Here is a 22,961-nt window from a genome sequence, read left to right on the forward strand (position 1 = left end):
TCAGTCAACAAGCAAGTCTGACTAGAACCTCTGACACCCGGCATTTTGCCAAAGGAAAAGCAAACAATAACATGCTTTTGGAGGGGAACAACAAATAAGGTCGACTAGTCATGCCAATTTCACTCAGGAAAAGGAAATCTCCAACTCAACAAGCTAAGCTTGAGTAATCATGTCCCATTCACATGTTTACAATTTCACAGAGGGAAAACAAAGTGCCCTGTATGCTTGTAGAGGATAACAACTAAATACTAAGCCAATTTCACCCCGGAAAAGCATAGGATCTTATTTATTTTTAAGTCAACAACAAACAAGCTTGACGAATGATGTCTGCCTGTTGACTGGAACAGCAGGTGATGTCTTTGAGGACAACAAATGCGCTTGAATAGTCATGCTAATTTCACCATGGAAAAGCAACTAATTTCCATCTCAATAAGTGATCTCAATAAGTTGTCTTTTTTATAAGAAGGCAACTAAACGAATGGCAATGTCCACACAAAAACATATATAAAAAAATTATCCCCATCCACACCAGCGGAGTTAAAAAAAAAAAAAAAAAAAGGCTGTCCACATAAACAACACATTTACTGTCTTGTGCATTTCGGCTTATCAGAAGCCTGAAAAAGCAACCACAATGGACTTGTCGTGCACTACAACGCTTCTGTTCATCAATATAGTGACATATGAAATGTACAGTGACATGCGCATTATCTTTACAAGCTTACATGGAGCCCAGCAGACATGTTTCTTGTTTTAAAATTGCCTGTCTGTGTGTTATAAGTGCCTACCGCTGCACGATCCATTTTATTTTCATCCAACCATTAAATTCTGGACAAAGATGTGAAGTATAGAATGACATAGGCTCCATTGCCTATTTAAAATTCAGCACATTACTACTACAAGTCGTCGTCCTGCCCCCCATTAAAAACAAATATACCGCTTAAAAATTAAGTAAGCATCTGGTATGTGGCAGATCTGGCCCCAGAGCCCAAATAAGTGGAGGCATAGTCACAAAAACCCACACCGCAACACACAAAGCTCCTTCCCGCTCCCACTCTGCAGCCATTGATTTTTTTCCCCTCCCGGCTCGATAGAGCACACACCGGCCTGTTCTGCTGACTGCACAGGCCTGGACACAGAGAGAGTAGAGGAGGGAGCGGTGGGGGTGCTTTGATGGTGATACTGATGCCCTGCTATTCAACACACTCATAATTACAGTGGAGGGGAAATGATGGAGAGCAACGAGGGTGAGAGCGCGAAGGACAAGTTGCGGGACAGTGAGGTAGCCTTGCAGCAAAGGTGGAGAGTTCTCATGAATCTGGTGGCGTTGTAGCAATTATTAAAATGTACACAAAGACAAAGAAATGCTTATTGGCAGTTTAACCATGACGAAAACAACATAAAACAGCGCTGCAGAAAGGAGAAATCTGCAGCACTTTAAGCAGAGCTTGAAGCTTCTCTCTCTGGCAGCCATTTTGTGTTTTCCCCAGCTCTGCCTAACATGGACCTCCAGAATAGACTACACCACAAAAGCAAGAGTGCTTCGTAACGTCTGATGGCTTGAGAGTGGACCGGAAATTCCATTTGTATGAAATTTAATGAGGAATTATTATTTAAAAAAAAACAACAACAAAAAGAATTTGTTGGGAAATGCAATTATTGTTGTATGAACCAATTCCCATGTTCTCCACATCTCCTGAGTCATGCGCTCGTCCTAGCCGTCGTCATCTTAATGTATTCCATTTGCAGATTACTTCACTGAGCCAGTCAAGCCCGACCACAGCCATTAGTCTGCCAAGCCAGTCGGTTTCTCTCTTTTTTTTTTTCCTCCTAAGAGGCTGAGGGAAAAAAACAGAGTAGCAGCCTTGAGATAATGGAAGCTATCTGGTGTGTGCAACTCAGTCAAGGAAGTAGCCCTAGTGCTAAGCAGGATGCACGACCTGGTCACAAGTTCAACACCATGTCTATGACCTGCTCTTCTCGTCTGTCAGGCATTGGCAGCCAAAAGCTTTTTCATGCAAAAAATAAATTAATAAATTAAAAAGGCAACTGTACATGTGCTAGCTGTATTGGGGGCGGGGGTAGAGCTGCATCTCCACGGTTACCATGGTTACCGTGATCCACGTGCTTGACACATTACCACAGACGCAGCACCCCCCTCCCCCACCCCTTCGTAGCTGCCATCTCCCTGTCTGCCGCTCGCTCTTGGGCCTCCCTGTGTGCTCGCCAGGGTCACTGCTCAGTCAAGCTACTACAAAAGAAGAAGCCAGTCATTGTAAGAGGAGACGCATCAGAGCCGATGCTTACTTAATCACAACAGGGGAACAAGGACACCTGGGAGACACGCTCACGCAAGGTGGACATATGACTGAACATTGAACTCCTTGCACATGTGCAACAAATGAGGACTTTAGACGTCCAAGCAAGTAACATGGGAAAAGTCTCTTCCACAAATCAACTCATCATCACCTCAAACACGGGATTAACACTGTGACTAAGCGGGGGATGGGCAGGACTTCCTGACACCTGTGCCGCCTAGCCGGGTGTCCCATTTGCATCTGGGGGCCCGCCGAACTTGCTGAGGCTTCTCCAAAGTCCAGAGAAGACTTTAGGAGAGGCGGATTCAGCCCTGGCTCAAGGTTTGCAGGGCTAAGCTCAACCATAAGGGGGCACTCCCATTCCACTATGGAGTGAAGAAGTGGTGGTGAAAGGAAGAGAAGCAAGGCAGGCCCCAGTCTCATGATGCAGCAGCAGCCATTACACGGTTTCACATCCAGAGCAGGCAGAAGGGACAACATAGAGGAGCACCATACAAGCCTTATGATAATCACATAAAAAGCCAAAAATGTAAAATGGTTCCTTATTTTACATATTTAAGATGTGACACATAAGTAGATGTAGGTTGCATCCACACAAGAGCTACTGTTGCTCCCCAGGGGTCACCATTACCTTGCTACTTCATCACCGGCAGCCACATGGGCGGGGGAAAAAAAACATGAATAAGCAAAAGTTAGGAAGAGCGCATCCAAAAGTAGTCAAAAACGCAATCAAAAGGTAGGGGAGTTACTTTTTAAATTCTCCACATTAGCCTAATTGAGGTTCTCTGTGGGAGGGGAACAATAAAGGTGGGATTCAGCACACGCAAACACTGCACCAGCAGCAGTCTGTGTGTTGCCTGATGGAAAGCGGTGGTGAAGGGGAGGAGGGGAGTGTGTGTGTGTGTGTGTGTGTGTGTGTGTGTGTGTGTGGGAGGGGGCTCTGATTGCTGTGAATAATGTCGAGATGGTGTGTGTGTGTGTGTGTGTGTGTGTGTGTGTGTGTGTGTGTGTGTGTCAGCGTTAGGGGCCTTTTGTGGTGATCACAATGGTAGCAGGGAGTCCCAGAGCAGTGCACAGATGCCGAAGTGAGGCAGGCATCTGAGGAACCCTGGCCTTCAGAGGGATGGAGGGGCCTCAGGGAGATGTGGGGTTGGAGGGGTCTAGAGGGCGCTGTAAAAAAAAAAACTAATATCTAGCAGGGGAGATAGGGTGAAATTATTTGGTGGAGTGAGGGCTAATTCCATTGTAGTGATGCTCTCATCCATCCAGTGAGAGAGGGAGAACGCAGAGAGGACAGACAGTGCTGCAGTCAGCCACAGTCTTTGTGCTGCAAAACTAGCTCAGCCCAGCACAAATGGAGGCAGAGGGGAGGGGCATGGGAGAGTGTGTGAGAGTGAGAGCCAAAAGGGAGCGGGGAGAGTGTTCCGTGTGCAGGCTCACAAGAGCAAAAAAAAAAAAAAAAAAAAAAAAAAAAAGAGCGCTTGCCGAGAAACCAGTTCACCCAAGCAAAAATGCAAAACAACACACTTTGTCAGCACATTGAATTTTCTCGACTACATTAATTAAAAATCACACATTGAGGGAGGGAGGGAATGCAAGGGAGGGAGGGGGATGGAGTGAGAGAGAGTGAGAGGCACCCTGGAATCTGAATAACACAAGTCCACACAGGAAGCAAGGCCCCCAGAATAGCAACAGGAAACCAGCCCCAGACTCTGAATAAGTCAGCATCAGAGCCTCGCAAAACAAGGCTGTGCTGCACAGCGTTATGAAAGCTGATTTACTGAGGAGGGAGCCAGCGAGGAGGTGGAGGAGGAGGAGGGTGGAGAGCGCAGGCAAGGGAAGGAGAAAGCAAGAATTTAGAGAGCAGGGCTAGAGAGGCATAACGCTGAAAAAGAGAAAAATAAAGGACAATAAAGCAGCAAAATACTAAAGTGCAATATTGGGGGGAGGCAGTGATGGGGGGGTTGGGCTGGTTGGAGAAAGAAGGGGAGGCGGGGGGAGGGAAGTGGGCCGGCCTTGTCAGGCTGATTGCTCCACAGCTATGTCGCAAAAACAAGCTTAGCTGCCGCAGGAGAGCAGAGCTGGGCTGGGCTGAGCGGGGAATGAGGGCTTTGTAGGAGGAGAGAGTGGAATAGAGCGGGACAGGAGGATCCAAAAATCAGGAGTCTTGCCTTGTTAGAGGTGATTTGGTGAGAGGGCTGTGGTTTTTACATGCAGGTGGTCTCAGAGCATTGCAAAGGCAGTGGATAAGGGATCTGAGCTGCTCTCTTAAGGTGGTTTGAGTGAAAAGCTTCATATACTGTACATCAGGGGTGCCTGCAGCCCCATTTTGATTGGTCCCTGGGGATATTCTATACATATAATTAAAAATGACTCATGGAGGGTGGAAGAAGTTGAAATCTTGAATGTTTCAACAAGATATCTCACCAACAATAATAATTTGTGAAATATATTTTCACGTCTTAGCATATCTTCAGCAATGCTGGAGTGGTTTTAGTGTGTTTCATTACAGAAAAGTTAATATAAAAGTGGACCATGCATCCTTTTTTTGCATCCTAATTTTTCTGGATGTGGCCCTCGGCTGCAGTAGGTTTTACACTGATGTATGTACATTATCCCTATTCACTGCTTGTGATATGCATGCCAGGCCAGTAGTTGGCGATGGCTTGTCCTTTCAAGCAAAACTCTGTCTTTAACACCAGAGGTAGGCAACCTGCAGCTCTTCAGTCTCCTTGCTATGGCTACGTTTGGTCGTGAAATAATAATTTTAAAAAAGGTTATTTATTAATGTAATTATTATCTATATATTATTTCACTTTGGTTTATATTTTGGCGTTCAAAGTGAAACATTAACATACATTTTTTTAAATGTTTATAATTAGTCAATAATTGACTAATTAAAGTATGCATCACAACCACGTCTATGGCGCTTGGCCTTTACCTGTAGGCGGCTTCTTGAGCGTGCAATCCTCACGGTAAGCTAATCATGAATACATTAAAAAAAATTAATAATTCATCAATATCTGTCACAAATGAGAGCCTACAGTCCTGTGTGAAGCACTAAGTCATATCTGACACTGCCCCAACATAGGGAAGATCAGCCTCGGGCGTCAGAAACAAGTCATATTAAACAGACGAAATCACTAGCAATTAAAAGGATGTTATTTTTCAGAAAAAAAAACATTTATTTCAGACCTGTCAAGAAATGTTCCTAAATTTATGTTTACTTTTATGCAACTGCACAGCTGCAACTACTTAAAAAAAAACATTACAGTAGCTACATTTTATTTTCACTTTACACAATTTAATGCAGCAAGGATTCAAAAAAGCCTTACAAATTGCACTTCTGTTTGTTGTATTCTGCTTTTGAAACGGATGAAATTAAAAAGGACTAAACCTCGTGGCTCCAGTAAAGGTTGCCGACCCCTGCACTATGTAATAAGCATTTTTACAGATTATTTTGTAATGGAAAAGGTCAAACAATACATATTTTAATCACTTCTATGTTAAAAACGTTCCCCTCTTAGCCTCGGCCTTAACCCTGGACCAACAGCTCTTATTTTGGTGAGAGGCGGAAGAAACCGTCAGTGGGGGGAGCGAAGTAAAACAAACTCAAAGTGCGTGACCAACATGTGACCTTCCTCTCGAGTCTGAAACACATTCAGGAAACATCAAAAAGAGTAGCAGCACAGCCAGTGGGCGGCCTTTAGCGGGATTAAGCCAACAGTGGAGAAAGAGTGTACAAAAGACCTATACGAGAGGACAAGGAGGAGATTAAAATAAAAAGAGGGCAAGGTGGAGGGGAGGGTTCGATATGCCCCCATTCCCGTGGCTTGACAAGGAGAGGAAGTGTCACTTCCAGGGAGAGTGAAAGCCATGAGTGGGGTAATGCAGCAGACGCAATTTCCAAGACTTTTAAGGCACTGTAAATGAGACAAGGTACAACCCTCATTCTACATGTCATTGAATCCAACTGGATCTTCTTATCTGCCACAGCACAACATAGACTGTTAGAAGACCAATGAATGTAAACTGAATTGATAAGATTTATAAGTGCAAGGACATTTCCTTGGACACAAGTTGAGGAGCAGCCGACAAAGCGGTTAATGCTCAACAGTCACCTGCGCGCGTCCTGGAGCCAAGGTGAAAACAAACCAGAAACCAGTTTGACTTGCTCAGCAAGTTCTGCTTTTTTTTTTCTCCTATCAAACTACCCCCTACCTCCCAAACTCTAATCCACAGCTGCTTCTCTCACTACACCTTCCAGCAGGCACTGAGCCTCCTGCACACGTCAGAGTCTTTGCACCTGGCTCAGACAGATTTGGGATGAGGAAATGTTTCAGTGTAACCTGGCTAAATAAATGATGCTAGCTTCCCAAATCGACTTAGGGCTGTGTGAAGATAGTAATAAAGTAGAACAAATCACATCATAAAATCAACGCTACTTTTATATTCATTAGAACCTTTTATAGGTATATTCAATGTTATTATTCATCTAGCCCACAGCTATTTAACTAGATTGTTAAGGGGGCCACAATTTCATTTTTAACATTTTTCCCTTCACTATTATTCTTACTTTGTGTATAGCATCAATGAAATGCTCTGCCATATCTTAAAAACGTATTACTTCACTAAACGGTCATGAGGAATGAAGTAACTAAGTTAGAAATTAAGTCGCAAGAAGCCCTATCTTAACACTTGTCAGGTGCGCTCTGTTGTTTTTAAAGACTAACTGAAAAAACACTAGCCAAAGATGCGCTATATAACACCACGCTTTGGTGTTTTAGGAATATAGGGCTAAAAGGCATGTACTCCAAAAGTGCTAGTCAAAGATCTTATATGACAGGAGCACTATGCTGTTTTTAGGAATCTAGTGAAAAAATTTGAGCTAAAAGGGGGGGTGCCCAAACTTGTGCATGCCACGCTATATGACCGAAAGCGCCGCTGTTTTCAAGGACTTAACTGCAAGAACACTCATCAAAAAATCTCTATATAAAATGAGCGATCTGGTGTTTTTAGGAATCAAGGGCACAGGCTGGTCAAACAGCATGGACTACAAATGTGCAAGTCAATCTTACTATATCACAGAAGCACTACCCTTTTTTTAAGAACCTAGTGCAAATGTATATCAATTTTGGAAGTAAGAGCTATTATTTAATTGGAAAAACAATACTGTATACTGTGAGAAAGCCCAGAACTGTTGTATGTTTTTGTCAGTTTGTTTCATTAAGTTTCCCCGAGCGTTTATCCCATTTTGTTCGTCAGTCCTTGAACGCACCATTGTTATGTGCTTCGAGACCAAGCCAAAGTAACTTTCTCCGGTGCTGTCACAAACAGACATATATTTTTCATAGTTGCCAAATGGTTATGCTGTGCATGAATGCATCATGGTGAGTTTTGATGACATTATGTCTGTGTTGAGTGCTAGTGTTCGTATTTGATGGGTGTCAAATAATTCATGCTAGCACACTGCTTGTCACCCACACATCAAACGATGCAATCTTCTCTCTGGTGGTGAGTCTGTCTGTATTCATTTTGCGCTTTTAATTTGATATTGTTTGATATTGAAGCTTTTTTCCTGAGACTCTTATGGCGTTCAGTGCAGTCAGAAGCGCACTACTGTTTTTAAGGATCAAGTGAAGGTAAAGGTTAAATCTTTTCCACGCAGTAAAACATTACATTAGATTCTAGTATTTACATTATACATAGCACATTTGATTACGTTTCTATACCCATTATCTTTGTTCCAGACATGTCCTCTTACCACTTGAATTTTGATACAAGTTGTCAGGCTTGAACTTTTTAACATGCTCTAATCGGTACACAGTGTCATGTGCTACAACACACCGACAGAAGCAGATTAATGTCTCACAGCCAATCAGCGAGCACAGATAGGGAATCCCCAATAAGTCTGCAGGGAGGGAGGAGGAGGAAAAAGAAAGAGTAAAAATAGCCCTAGCGTGGCCGGTTCAGCCAATGGTTAGAGCCCACAGAGATGTATAAATAAATAAAGAGAGAGAGAAAATAAACAGGAGGGTAACACGTCCTGAGGGCATCCCCTATTGGCATAGACAGAATTTCTTATCATTCCTCCCTCGCTCTCTACAGCTCCCACACAGACGAGATCGCTCACACACCATTTCAAGTTGTTTGCTTGCTCCATCCTGCATCTTCAACTCGCCGCTCTGACATTGCTCTCTCACTTTCATTGTCTCTCATTAATGATCTCATTACTCACTCTCCTTTCTCGGGGCCCGGAATGAGGTTAGCTCCAGAGATTGGCCTATAAACACTGCCAAGAAAACGGCAACGTGCTACAACCAAGCTATAATGTGGAGTTTGGGGAAGTTATCTTCGCTAGAAGGCTTTCAGACGCCCAGACTCCCTACTAAAACGGTCCTAAAACACACAAATTAAAAACGAAGATGCAAAAGGACTCACCGGTAAACTGGATGGCCGGCCCTGCATGCTATCTTCTTGACTGCTCTTGTTGGAAGGCAAGGGCTGATTGGAAGGGGGCGCACTGGACTGGGAGCTAAAGGAATCCTGGGAAAGTTCCTGGTCCAAGGGAAGAAAAAAAAAAAATCAAATCAAGCCCCTTGTCTTAAATGCTTGGCTCCTTCTGCTATTACTGAATTGACCCCAATATAAGACAACCAAGACTTCAAGATCCATTTTCAAGTTTTTAAGGCAAAATCAAAGACCATTTTTAATCATGTTATCAATCTTAGTTAAATCATATCCCTTAGCTGCCAAGCATTTGGTTGATGACTCTGCTTGACTCATCACCAGTATCTTACATTTAGCATCTCAACTCCTAGTCTTGTTTCCAAGTTGCGTTCACAATTGTCATGTTTGGTTCAATTAAAACTAAAAACTCTGGTGCGTTTCTTGACTTGGTTTGGTCAAGTGTCAAGCCAGTGTGCACCAAACAAGCAGACCGAGACCACCTGAGAGGTGTGTCCAAATGAAGTTCACCCGAGCGCAAATGTGAACGCGACACAAAATTAAGTATGCAAACAAAAATGATAGTGAGATAGACTGATGGTGGCAATGTATAAACCTGTACAATGTACATGTATAAACCTCTCCATGCTGAATATAAGAGGATCCGTCTAGTTCAGGCTGTTTTCTAGGGGAAAAATACAGTCCTATATTTGGGTCAATACGTTATTTCTTAGTGCACAGGCTTGATGGATTGCAGAGCAGCTGTGTGGATACCTGGGGAGGGGGTGGGAACCTCTGATATGGCGACTGTTGCTGCTGTGGTTGCTGCTGCTGAGGCAGTGGAGGGGTCTGTGAGTATGGTGATGGCTGACTCTGCTGGGCATGACTTGGTTGTTGTGATTGAGGAGGCTGGTTTCCTGGTTGCTGCTGCTGTTGTGTTTGTTGTTGTGGTGGTGGTTGTTGTTGTGGGGGCCCTTGTTGCTGCGGTGGAGTTTGCTGAGGCGCTTGCTGGCCCGATGCGGGAGCTTGTTGGTAGCCAGCTTGGGTTTGAGGTCCTTGCTGGTTCTGAGAACCAGAACCCTGCTGCTGTTGGGTCTGCTGTTGCTGGGGAGGTACATAGGGTGCCTGCCCAGGAGGAGCACCATGGGGACCTTGGGATTGTGAGTAAGGGGCCCCAGGTTGCCCGGGTTGGCCTGGGGGCTGTGACGGGTGCCCCTGCTGGGGGAAGGAAGGTCCAGAGCTGCCCTGGGGTTGCCCAGGGTATGGTGTCTGCTGCTGGCCCTGGTGAGGCGGGGGACCGTGTTGACCATAGTAGCCCTGACTCTGCTGGCCGTAGCCTCCTGGCCCCTGTTGTCCATAGGCTGACATCTACAGATGCAGGCAGGTGAATCAGTTCAGCGATAGTTCATGTTGAGGTCCAAAATTACTCAGCACACCTCAACTGTGTGAACATGAAGCACTTTCTGCAGTACAAACACTTGCTACTTGCTATATTCACTACTTAAATACATCAGTTGCAGGATCTACTGTATATTAAAAAAATATACAAATTGATTTTTTTTTTAATTCAACAGCAGCTCTTCATTTTTGTCACAAGACTAAAATGCAATAGTTCTGATTGTGAAAAAGAGTATTCCTCACAATGTGCATAATATTACAAGTATTTCAATCACAGTGATGCAAATAGAAACTGTTTTCTGGTTGAGCTTCAATAGGAAGCTTTTCCTGTTCACAGAAAGGCTTTAAGTATGAGAAGAAGTCTCAAAAGAGGGAGCGCTGACCTTGTGAGGTAACACTAAAAGAAAAACCATGAGGTCAGGTGCTAAAAAAATCTAATAAAATAAAACCAAAGTTAGTGCAGCTGTATTGTATCTGCCTAACAAGCATGGAAAACACTTTTCCTGTCTGGAGGGCACTTGTGGAGTCTACAGTCAGATACCGCACAGGCAAGCGTGACACAATAGGCATAAAAAAGCCTTCACTCAGCAGGATCTGTGCATGCATTTCACTGCCTTGTCTTATTCTGCAGGTGCATGCCACAAACTTTGCTGTTTCCAATTGTACAACACTGTAAGAAAGCAGTGCCCACTGTGCCGCCATGTACAATATGGATTTCCCCAGTTGTCGTTTTAAACATCAAAACAAAGCACGGTGTGAAATATTGATGGAGTGCTTTTGTCGCGCTTGTTCTTGTTGGTAGCATTTTTCTTTTGAAGGCTCCAGGTACAAAAATGAGTTACAACAGGCTCGCCATGCCTTTCCTAATGGCTTCGCATCGTTTTCAACTGTTAAGCTCTTGAGCTTGCCCATCACTACAAGCTGAGGCAGTAACAAAATAGTATTTTAATGGTTTCCTTCTGACATTAAACATCCTCTTGACATGAAGTACTGACTGAATTTAGTGAGGGCAAATGTTTCCAGAAGAGATAACCATGCTCATAAGCTGCACACCCAGAAAAAAGTTAATTTGGTATGAAAAGCTAGGACAGAGATATCACACAATCATTATGACCTTTGAACACCACACTTCAGTTCCAGTGAGGCTTTCCCATGAAAAGCAACCAAATCAATTTGTAAAAAAAATACTGACCTGCTGTCCATACTGCATGCCGCCCATCGCACCTGGTGTACGACCCTGCATCCCCACAGGATATCTTTGGGGGCCTGGAGGCCCATAACCCTGCCCTGGATAGGACCCCGCTTGCTGGGATCCGGCGCCCGAGGGCGGCCCTTGTTGCTGTTGAGAATAAGGGTTGGGTGCTCCATAGGGTTGGCCACGCATCTTCCCCACCTGGTCCATTGGGCTCGCAGGCTAGAGGAAACACGCAAAGAATATCAGTGAGCTGTGCATATGCACGTAATTGGATTGTAACTATAACATTAATTGTTTAGTAGGATTTGCAAATCGCAAACTTGCATTTCATTTAAAGAGCATTAAGCAAGGACGTAATGAAAAGCCAGAGAGGAAGACAAAAAAAAAAAAAAAAAAGAGTGGATTTACTTTCAAATTAAACATAAAAACATTGGCCACGAATGAATGAACGAGCCTACTAAAACTGCCAGGAGCGGTTTCCCGCCCGGGATCATTGTGCCAGTGGGTGGATTCTGTTACAGCTGCAAAGTCAGGGAGGAGTTCTATGGAGTTATGCATGAGTACTGGAAGTGTCTGCGGTGGCTGGACGTGGGCCCGCCGCTCAGCTGGAGCCACGTCAGGATGGCGTCTGGACCCTGGAAGATCCACATGGTCCAAACATACGGCTAGGAGGGAAGAAGGGAGGGGTTGTAATGTTGTAGTAGTAGTAGTAGTAGTAGTAGTAGTAGTAGTAGTAGTAGTAGAACTGGCTGTCAACAGCTAGGTCCAAGGTCATAAAAGCAGATGATGTAGCGGGAATCCCTCCATGTGTCACAAATGTAATGGTCAATAAAATGAAATCTGGATTTCCACTGAGCATTGCCCAAAAAATCCACATCAAGTGACCGTTTGGTGCTCATCTGTCACCTCATCATGCCGCTGGCAGCCCCTCTGTGTTCTCATCCAATGTAGCGCAACAGAATCAGAACCACAATGGAGGCTTTGAAGAAGCAACAACTCCTGCCCCGCTGACCTCGGGCAGCAGACACAAAGCTTTCATTGCTTCCCACGGTTATTAATCTGTGTGTGTGTGTTTTTCCTCCCCCCCCCTCCCAAAACCTCTTTTCCTTGGTTAAGGGAGACAACCACCAGGGCTATTTATAGCCAGCCAGACAGAGAGGGCAGTCTGCCGAAAATGTAACAGGTCCCAGCTGCACTGCTGTTTGAACCTGGGCCAGGCCTTGCGCTTCCTGGTCTTTAATAAAGCAGCAGGCTTTGGCACTCAATGAATGACAGTGCCGCAGTAACAAGGAGGTGGTCTGGAAGGTTTGGTTGGGGTTGGGGGAAGTGGTCCCAATATTTGGAGGAAATAGCGGTGTTGTGTGCAGAAAGCAACAGGCTGCACGAGTGGTCAAGCGAGATAACCTATTCCACTTCGGGTTTTCCCTGCAGCCTCCCCCAGGGCCACACTCTCCTGAGCCTCCAGGTTCAGGAGCATGTGTGTGTGTGTGTGTGTGTGTGTGTGTGTGTTATGTTGTGTGCCTGTGTGTCCTTTGGGTCATTACCGAATGCGCTGTGGGGGTCAGAAGTAACAGACCTGGTAGACACTCTCCTGTGACCTCTAATGCACTTTTAACCCCTGGCTGCATGGAAGTACACACATCTCCACCCGCCCTAACCCTGACTGACTGACATTGGGTGATGATGGACACAGCTCAGGCTGAAGATGGCTGGTGAATCCTGCTAAAACCATGGTGGGATGATGAGATGTCCACTTCCTTTAAGAAGCTTGACAGCTCAGCAGAAAGAGAGAGCTGGAAAGTACAGCTCAACTATAATCAGCGTTTTCCAGCTCCCGGAGCCAAATGGAGAGTCATTGCTGACACTAAACCGCCACTCAAGATGTCTTATTGAACAGACACTCAAAATGTGAGTGTGTGTGCCTGGTGGATCAGGTGATGATCCGTAACATTTCGAGATAGGACATTTCCTTAATTTTTCAGAGAATATTGCATAAGTTTTAATGTGGGTATTGAATGCCACTATTCCACAGAACAGACCAGTCGGTTTTTCCATTTCCAAACAGAACCTAAACACGTCACAAGAAAAACAATGGAAGATTGAGCTTATTTACTTCTCAGTATGTGGCCGCTGACCACAGTATGGAGACAAATTTTATCCATGAGAGTGAGGGTACCACAATAATGGAATGCTGCAGCTAAGTGAAGACTATGGAGTATAACACTGCAGTACCTAGAGTTAGGGCACATCACGCGGGTAAGCTGATGTTAGCGTGTGTTTATATTGGTCATCTTCAAGCAGTGTATCCTCAAATGTTTACATGGTGAGCGACCAACAATCGTTTGTCAGTACCTGTTTTTTGCCAATGAAGTGTCAATAGTAACAAGAGGCGAGCAGGTAGCATGCAGTAGAAAATAGGCGTGAGAAGGTGTGCAATTTGACTCAAATATTGGACAGGTCTGCTTGTCCTCCAAAACAAAACGTTCAACTTTGTGTAATTTTATAATCTCATCTCGATTGTTTGTTTCAGCTGTCAAAAAATCTCGGACTCATCTTTAATTGTAAAGCACCTCAAGAGGACGTGCGTTTTGCTGCTCTACAGCGTTCGATCACGTTAAGACGTCTGTGCTGCAGGCCTGGAGATAACAGCGCAGCCAGTTCACTGTTCAGGCCTTCATTGATCTGTTTACCAGTTGTTTTTTTCTGATGTTACTTAAGTCGTTCCCATTTGACACAGCATTACGTACTCTCTCCAAAGATCTCTGAGAGCTTTAAATAAGGCCATCCTGTATTTGTAGTTAAAACACATAAATCAATGGCTTCTTTTTGGTGTACATAACCATTAAGTACTGATGCTCTTCTGCCTCTGAGCCACTTTTCCACTGCTTGCACCATGAGGTAATGCTGCTGTTTATATGGTCAAAGACGCATTAGGTTTCAGTTCCAGTCTGCCCTTTATCTGTACACTGTTACCACTTGTTAACGCAACAACACTGGTTGCACAATAATCACCAAAAAAGATAAGCAAAAAATATCAGATGCACAAATAAGCTGACACAAATACTGGATGGCAACTATACACACACACACACACACACACACACACACACACACACCAATGTTTCCCTTACCATTATAAATGGCATATTTTATTTACCATAATTACATGATGGCATGTCATTTCTGTCTCTATATGGTTGCGTGTTTACAGTCCTCCTCTGGACGTATCTCGCAGGGCATGAAAAGCATTTGCATTAATTATATGACATGTCTTTGAGCAAGCGTGCCACAAGTGTTGACTTATGGATTATTTTTTGAGTCTATTGATTTCTTTAATAAAATGTGATGGTCATCATCTATTAATGTCGAGGAGCTATCGCTTTACAGTCATTCTATAACTCGGCTACCCTGCGTGCGTGTACATTTGTGAAAATTGTCTCCCCTTTCCCCTTCAAAACTACAAACCTGGGGGATAAGGAAGAACACTCACTGCACTCGCTCTCTTTCTGTCTGCTCAGTCATCTCATCAAATTTGAGAGGTAACTCCTCCCCTCCTTTTTGGTCTTCCATAAATAAATAACCGCAATTAGCACATGGCTAATCTGCATAGAGGAAAGCCCGAGTACTCTTGGCAGAAGAGGTTGCGCTGATGTACTGTGTCATGACTGGCCTGCTGGTGGATATCGCAACTATTCAAAAGTGTGTGTGTGTGACGTGGGATTTGTAAAGTGCTATAGTAGAGGGCTGGGGCCCTCTGGAGCAGCACTGGGGACGAGTGAAGCAGATGGAACGAAGTGGGGGTGTGGGGGGTTAGGGCAGTGAGGCGGGGGCAGACGATAAACAACTGCTGCTAATTTAATCCGCCACGGCACACACACCATTGTTCTGCTTTAAAGCCCCTCAGCACGCAACACACCAGCCCAAACACACGACCGTCGTAAGGCCACGCTCGTATGGTGGCGCACATCACATGTCACAAAGAGGGACAGGATATCCTATCCCTCGACCACAGGGGTCAATTTTATGGCCGCAATTGTGTTTTTTTTTCAAAGGGCAAGCCCCGTGGATGTGTGCACGTTGGTTTTAAAGGCTTACATCACACTGATGATGTTATCCACAGTCACAGTGGGAGAAGCACACTCTTTTAGCCAACAGAAGTAAAGGTTTAAGAAAACTTTCACCACATACATTGAGGCACAGTGCTTAAACTGAGAAGGAGCTTATTCTATTGTACCGGCTAACCTCAGCAACCAAAGGCTGGCTGACGCCTCATGTGTCTGTGCTTCTTATTAGGGCTGCAGCCAGAACTGATTACCATTAAACCTCAATATTTTCATCATTAACACAGTCACGTTTTCTCAGTTGAAAATGTCAGGAAAAAACAATTCCAGGAACCAAAGAATGGCTTCCAGTGAGGCCCCAACAAAAAAATAATTTCCCAATGTGGATATGCAACTAATCATAGACCTCCATAAATAAACTATTTGTAAAAGGCATTGTCTGGTAATAAACATCTTCAAATTCAACTGTTTATTACTCATTAACGGTCCAATTATTTTTCCAAGACAACTACACATTAAGAGCATTTCTGTTCTAATAATTCATCATGAAATGAAACAAACACAAAGCAAAGTATGAGCCATAGATGATCTCTTACTGAGCACAAAACATTTCAAGTGCTTTAAGTTAAAAATAACCTTAAGAGGAAGGTTAACAGACACTAATGGGAAAAGAGATCAGTAAAAGACCCATAAATGTGACTTAGCGTAAACAGGGGTAAGGGGCAACAAAACAACCAAAGAGGCCATGTTTTCAATTAAGTAATTAGTATGGCATCTCAATGCATCAGCCTTGGGGGTGCTGACCACTAAATGACACAGAATAAAAAGCAAAGGCGGGCCTGGGGTGGGCAGAAGAGGTGACAGTCTGTGCCTTCTGGTGCTAAATTTCCACGCCGAGCCGAGGCATCGCATCACCCAGATGTTCATCCAGCTGTTCCCAGGAATTTTAAAAGAGGCTCTGGGTAGAAGGAGGGCAACAACCTGCACTCTTTGGTTTGTAGAAAAACTACTTTAACATCTCAAATGCATGCTGTAAAAAAAACAAGGGGAGGGGCTTCGCTACACATCTTCACATAAACAGCCACGAGTGCTGTAAGTTTGAAAAAGTTTGCCTTTCTTCAGCGAATACGCTCAACTATCATGATAGCCTGTTAAAATGTGACTGTAATGTTAGCACTGTATCTTGCATAGCTACGCCTGTGATGCCCATGTTTGTGTCCTCTTGTCCCACTCCTTAATGTTACTTTGTCGTATGTGATATTCGGCATATATTGCGTTGGAAAAGTGCAGCGTTCCAGTGTATATGTGAAAGGTGGATAAAGTGCAAAACAGCTCTTCTTCAAGCCACACTGTCAGAAACAGGCGTAAGCAAACACAGCACATTAGCGTTAAAGCCATAGACACAAAAACAGTGTGTTATCAGTAGGCTAAATAGTCCAAGTTTCAGCCTCCTGTATTGTTGGAACCCTGAGATTTACTCACATTTGCTAAAATAGCATAAGTTTGAAAAACACAAAACCAAAAATTTGTATTTAAAGCCGTCTGAGAAGTTTCTTCACAGTTTCAGTCATAAGTTGACTGTTACCTGGCAGCTCGGTGTGATTTTGAAGGGGAGTGAACGATTGCCCGGACTGCAGCCTGTCAACATTTCAGGCCAAACTCATATTTTCCTGAGATGATTCCCATGAGACGTTGTGAGGCGTTCAGGCCGAGATCGGTTCATAAATGCTGGATGCTGAGAATAGCTGGTGTGTGTCTTTTATATAAAAAACTGTCCCAACAACACACAGTTCCACTGATGAATGAATGAATGCCTCAATGAAGGCTCTGCAAATCTGGAAATGTTCCTGAAGTTTTTTTGACGGGTCGATAGTACGTACAGTCATCCCTCCCTATATCGCCGTTAAAAAAAAAAAAAAGTTAATAAAATGATCACTGTTTTGTGGTTGACTATGGCTTATTAGTAAAAATATTGAAAGCCAAGTTATATGTAGTATTCTATCAGTAGGCATCAGTAATGCTATGAGACACAACGTTAAGATTAGGTTACCTTTCCCACTCAGTGGCTACTGAGCCAGCAGAGCCAAGCAGGCATGTCATGGCTGAGACGGACAAGCCATGGCTGAGATTGAGTGGGGAAAAAAAGGTTCTCCTCTCATTCAGTGTGGAAGTGGTAAATTTTTGGCTTCTTTGTCCTTCATCCCCACTGCATTTGAAACACTTTAAGCTTAGAACACGTAATTTGGAGAGGCTAACTACGTAGTTAGCTTGGTAGCTTGGCAGCCATCTCTTATGCCTTAGACTGCACAATGTGATGTATAATAGGTGCGTGAAAGTGACTATTGGGGTGTTGTTTCATGTATAGAGGGGACTATTGTTAAAACCCATATTTATAAAGTAACAAACAAGTTTTCTATGCTCTATCGGCACATCCAGACAGTCCCATACGGAACTTCTGCTCCACTACAACGCACTTCTCTGTGAATTTCTGTTGTTTGTTACATATTTATATTATGCCCGCTCTGTGTGTTGAAAGCTTTTGCTGGAACACTCGAGGAGACTGAGTAATCTTGTTCACATTTCTAAAAGACACCATTTGCCTCGTCAGATGCCGCGGCAAACTTCGTAAATAAAAAGTCAAAACCCACAAGACGTTTGACCCTGGAAAAGCATGCCAAGGTGGCAGTAAGTCAAACTATATTTCGCCTTGTGCTCTTGGCAGCTAAGGCAGTGCTAATCCCTATCTGGCTTGTTCTGACGCACTAGCTAGGCGGCTAGTGTGGTATCTGTTGTAGCATGCAACAATAAACCCAAAAGGTCGTGTTTTATTGCAGCATCACCACGAATTTTAAAATCTGTGTTTTCATGCCAAATTGCTTGCTAAAAAACATTATCGTCTTCAGCTCTGTTCAGTGTGCAAAGACCAAGCTGATAGCTGTCAGTAGCTATCACTGCAAGTAAAACATATCATATGCCACACAATACAATATTAGTGAATGTTATTATTGATGTGAATATGTCACTTTCTTCGTGTGCGTTCATGGCTGCCCTTGTTTGCCTAGTTGCCGGTGTCACTCCTAAGTGTTCTCGACCTGAATTGTCAGCAAAATATGGCTTGTTGTCACTCGCCTGTCTAGCCTATCTTACAGTCAATCTGTCAGTTCTAGGAAGTAAATCCATAATATTTTACTAGGAATTTTAAAATAATAGTATGGGGGCTCATTCCAGGGCTAAATAAGCAGCGATTAAGGTTTACTGGTCTTTTATTTTGCAGTGTGCATAGAGTTATCAATGCCACTTACTGGCAGTAAAAAAAAAAACATACTTGTGGCCATTTTTTGTGTCATATCATAGTTATCACAACACTATTAGTGAATGTTGTTATTGTGTTATTGTTGTGAAATGTTACTTTCTTGGCTTTGCTGTGATTTCATGGCTGCATTTGTTTGAATTTGGTTCCTGGATCATGTTCTGGTTATGACGTCACAGCCAAGATGGTGTCGGTTCAGAAAACTCGCTGGGGGATGTGTCAAAATCACCACTTTGTTTCACTCGTACTTCAGAGTCGTTTATGACAGCAGTATGGCAAAAATGTTTTACTAAGTGAGTACTTTCATTTTGTTGTTTTTTTCCAAAAAATTGGTGTCATGAACCATTAATGAAAGCATCACACAGCCACTACACAGCCCAATGGTTGGAATCTCACCTTGACACACTGCACTGCCCACAGACACACAATGACCTTGCAACATGGATTATTTTACACCCTCACTATGCAAATATTCTTACCATTACTTCTTCTCAAGTTTAATATTGGTATGTCAATAATTCATGTACCAGGCATACCGCGCTCAATAACAAATTGCTAATTTACTAGTCCTAGCTTCTTTTTTTTTTTATTTCCTTGTGGGGAGGATTACAATGTTTGCGCTTGTATTTACTTTTTGTAAATTTGCATATCTTGCGATTCCAATATTATTCCTATACCAGAGCTCTGTTTGCTTACACACAAGTGCTCAGCCTGACGCATTCATGGCTTCTCAGCCAGTCGGACAACACATTATTGTTGACTGATTGTTTTTGATTTTATAGGATTTTATATGAGAATAAACTCCTCTCTACAGGCAGGTTTTGTGTGGTGTTGGGCGTGACGTCAGACTGTTTTGTGTGGCTACGAACAAATCAGGCAGAGTGCTCGCGGCGCTGCAGTGCATGTGTGGAGACAGCCACATTCGCTGATACTCTTTTGACTACATTTGCTGATATTTGACTAGCTACGTTTGCTGGTGATAACATTAAAGCACAGACATGGGTCATGGATCGGAAACCTCCACAGGCGGCATGGGAAATCTCTGTAACGTCAATTACGCTGGCATGGGAACCCGATACGAATACTGGATTGGCTTAGCCCCCATCCCAAGGTGTATTATCTCTTTTTCACACATTTTGGAAGCACAACCTCATCGGGTACAATTATAGGCTAAGTATCTCATTGAATTGGTTTTTAAAATGTGTACAATGAAGAAATAAAAACAGTAATCATACAAACACATACCACCTCTTAAGTACCTGTACATTCACGACTAAAACCTTTGAAGTCGAAATTCAGAACGAAAATGAGTACTACCCAGTAGCATCAATATGTACACTTTACCATCTAAAAGAACAATCTAAAGTCTCCCATCTTGTTGTGATACAAGCTCATCCATGTAGACCTTGTTGAGTCAGTGAAATAACTTCAGTTATGTCACTTTTGAGAAACATGGCCGGGGCTTAAGGGGTTAGACAGCACAAGCCATTGAGAGAAAAAATATTCCTTTTTTTGTTTCAAGCTATTAAGCATATGATCGCTACGAGGAAGCATCACTTTCTTCCTTCTGGTATCAATAACCGCTGCCATTTAAAAGGTTAACCACTTCAATCAGGCACCATACGTCACCTCAATGAAGTCTCCAGCCTCACACCAGCTCAGAAAAGGATATTACTATGCTAATCTGGAGCCTTTAAGAAGGCAAGTGTCAAAGGGAATGAATTATCTTTACATCCCCGCCCTTGCCGGTGCATTGAGACCCGCTTTGACATTTGTCCTTAAGTAGAGATTGTTTATCTCACTTTTAGTGCGCTTAAATGTGTCATAACAACACAGATTGGGTCATTTTGCACAAGATTAGGAGGCGGTTGTTTGGATAGTGTCCAGTTTCATACAGTGTGCTGCTTGGTGACTTTAAGGCCTACAGTGGGATGGGATGGGAAGCAAGGCGTCACTTACGGAAGATGAACGACTGGTGACGCAAGAAGCAAGAGCGGGTCAGAAAGGTTCCTGTGGCGGCAGCTTACACACACACACACAACCACCAAATAAGTGCAGCGTAACACAAACACACAGCTGTCAGGGGCAGACGAGGATCATTCACAAAACAACCCCTCCCCCTGGGTATCACTGACACCGTTTCTCCCTCGTATACACACACAACCACATCTCATACACACACACACACACAGACGCGCACACGTACGCATACATACATACACACACAGTGCCGGAAGGCAGCATGCTGTCCATGTGGCCTGTGGAGAATCATTAGTCAGCAGTGCAGGGCAAAAGAGCCAAGAGTAAACTTCCCCTCTTGAACGTAGCATGTTCCTCTTTTGTACAGCATCCAGCATCCATAACTGGCAGTATTGTATTTGATCCGCATATATTGCTCAAATTGAAACTCGTGTTTACAAAATCCCGTTACACCGTTTCACCTGCCACAATATTAGGGAGGTGCCTCGCCCACAATACGGTCAGATTAATTGTATTTAGTATATCGTGCCTAAATCACAATGGGCAGCATTTAAGGATACATTTCCTTAAATGTCACATGTTTACAATTGCATGCCCGGCAGGAGGAGCGATCGCATTCATTATATGACATGTCTTTATTTGAGCGAGAATGCTGCAGGTTTTGACTTTTTGAATTACTGTTGACCCTCGTTTAGTGCAATTAATTGGTTTCAAACCTGACCGCGATACATGAACTTCCACGAATTAACACAATATTTTTGTATTCAGAGCATGGAAATCCTTTATTACTTTCTAAATATGAGTTTTAACATTATTAGAGCACTGTAGACATGAAATAACACCCCGACAGTCACTTTTACACTCATATTATTCTTTAAATTACATCACATTGTACAGGCTACGGTATGACTGCAGGGACATATCAGACAGCCACCACTAGCATAGCAAGCTAACACGCTAGCCAGTTAGCCTCTCCAATTTACTTATTCTAAACTTAGTGTTTCAAACAAAGCGGGAAAAGGGGCATAGAAGCCAAAAACTTACCACTTCCACACTCAATGAGGAGAGAACCTTCCCCCCCCACTCGATCTCAGGCATGTCCGTCTCAGCCATGCCACTGCTGGCTCAGTAGCCAGTCTCCATGCAGTGTGAAAGGTAAGGCTCATAACATTACTGATGCCAAGTGACCAGAATACTACATACAATCATGGAAAAAATGATTAAACCACTCATGTTTCCTCAGTTCCTTGTTCATTTTAATGCCCGATACAACTTAAGGTACCTTTGTTTGGACAAATATAACTATGACGACAAAAATAGCTCATAAGAGTAACATTGTTTTGGCAGTACAATGCTACAGCTATTCGCGTAAAAAATTTATTTTGGTTACCAAGAAAACCATGAAAGTTGCTAGTTATCAGCTCTTAAATTAAACAGGCATTAAAAATGGATCAATAAACCGAAGAAACAAGGGTGGTCTAAGATTTTTTTCCATGACTGCATAACTTGTCTTTCAAGATATACTCTCTTTTACTAATAATAAGCCATAGTCAACCACAAAACAGCGCTCATTTATTCATTATTTTTTGAAAAACCGTGATATAGTGAGGGAGCCATATTCAAACTGCGATATAGCAGGGGACCACTGTATTTTGGAGTCATGCTACTGACTTCTTTTACAAAATGTGCCACTATCATATATTACTGGCGAGGTCCCATCACATCACAGACAATCTCTGCAAATCTCAATGCCACACTGCAGCAGCAGTTGTTGCTGGTGAATTCTTCTGAGTCAAGCTACCACCGATCATAGCTGTGATGCACCAAACAAGTATTTGTATGTGTTGCTACTGAATGACACGCCACAGCCAGGCAAGACATTTGATGTGATTAATATCTCCCGCCTTCATTACACGAGTTTGATTTGCAAGCTACTTTGCAATTTGCAGCGGGTGCCTCCCATCTAGACGGATCCATTAGCAGCAGTCAACTCAATAAATAACACCTTGCTTTGGTGCGTTTCCATTAGGATTTGGGATTTAATACAAACTCAATTCGGGGATGTGATCCTTCGAAGGAGGAAGACATCTTTAATAGGGAGAACACCTGACATAGCAGCCAATTCAATCACCTTTAGTGTATTCGCTATGCAAGGAATGATGAGCTCACGGATGAATTTAGGGATTTCATAAACTCCGCAAAAGTACAACCAACCACGCTAACAATGAACAAGTTTGCAGAGCTCACACTGACCG

General features: G+C 43.4%; 1 protein-coding gene across 1 annotated transcript in view; it reads right to left on the reverse strand.

Annotated features, from left to right (window-relative positions):
• Positions 1 to 22,961, reverse strand: part of arid1ab (AT rich interactive domain 1Ab (SWI-like)) — a 44,309-nt gene that overhangs the window by 12,706 nt on the left and 8,642 nt on the right. The window contains exons 2-4 of the mRNA XM_054763328.1: positions 11,353 to 11,574; positions 9,537 to 10,130; positions 8,757 to 8,873 (exon numbers count right to left, since the gene is read on the reverse strand). Coding sequence (XP_054619303.1) covers positions 8,757 to 8,873; positions 9,537 to 10,130; positions 11,353 to 11,574 — 933 coding nt within the window. The remainder of the gene's footprint in view (positions 1 to 8,756; positions 8,874 to 9,536; positions 10,131 to 11,352; positions 11,575 to 22,961) is intronic.

This window comes from Dunckerocampus dactyliophorus, chromosome 20 (genome assembly GCF_027744805.1).
Source record: "Dunckerocampus dactyliophorus isolate RoL2022-P2 chromosome 20, RoL_Ddac_1.1, whole genome shotgun sequence".
Taxonomy (NCBI): Eukaryota; Metazoa; Chordata; class Actinopteri; order Syngnathiformes; family Syngnathidae; genus Dunckerocampus; species Dunckerocampus dactyliophorus.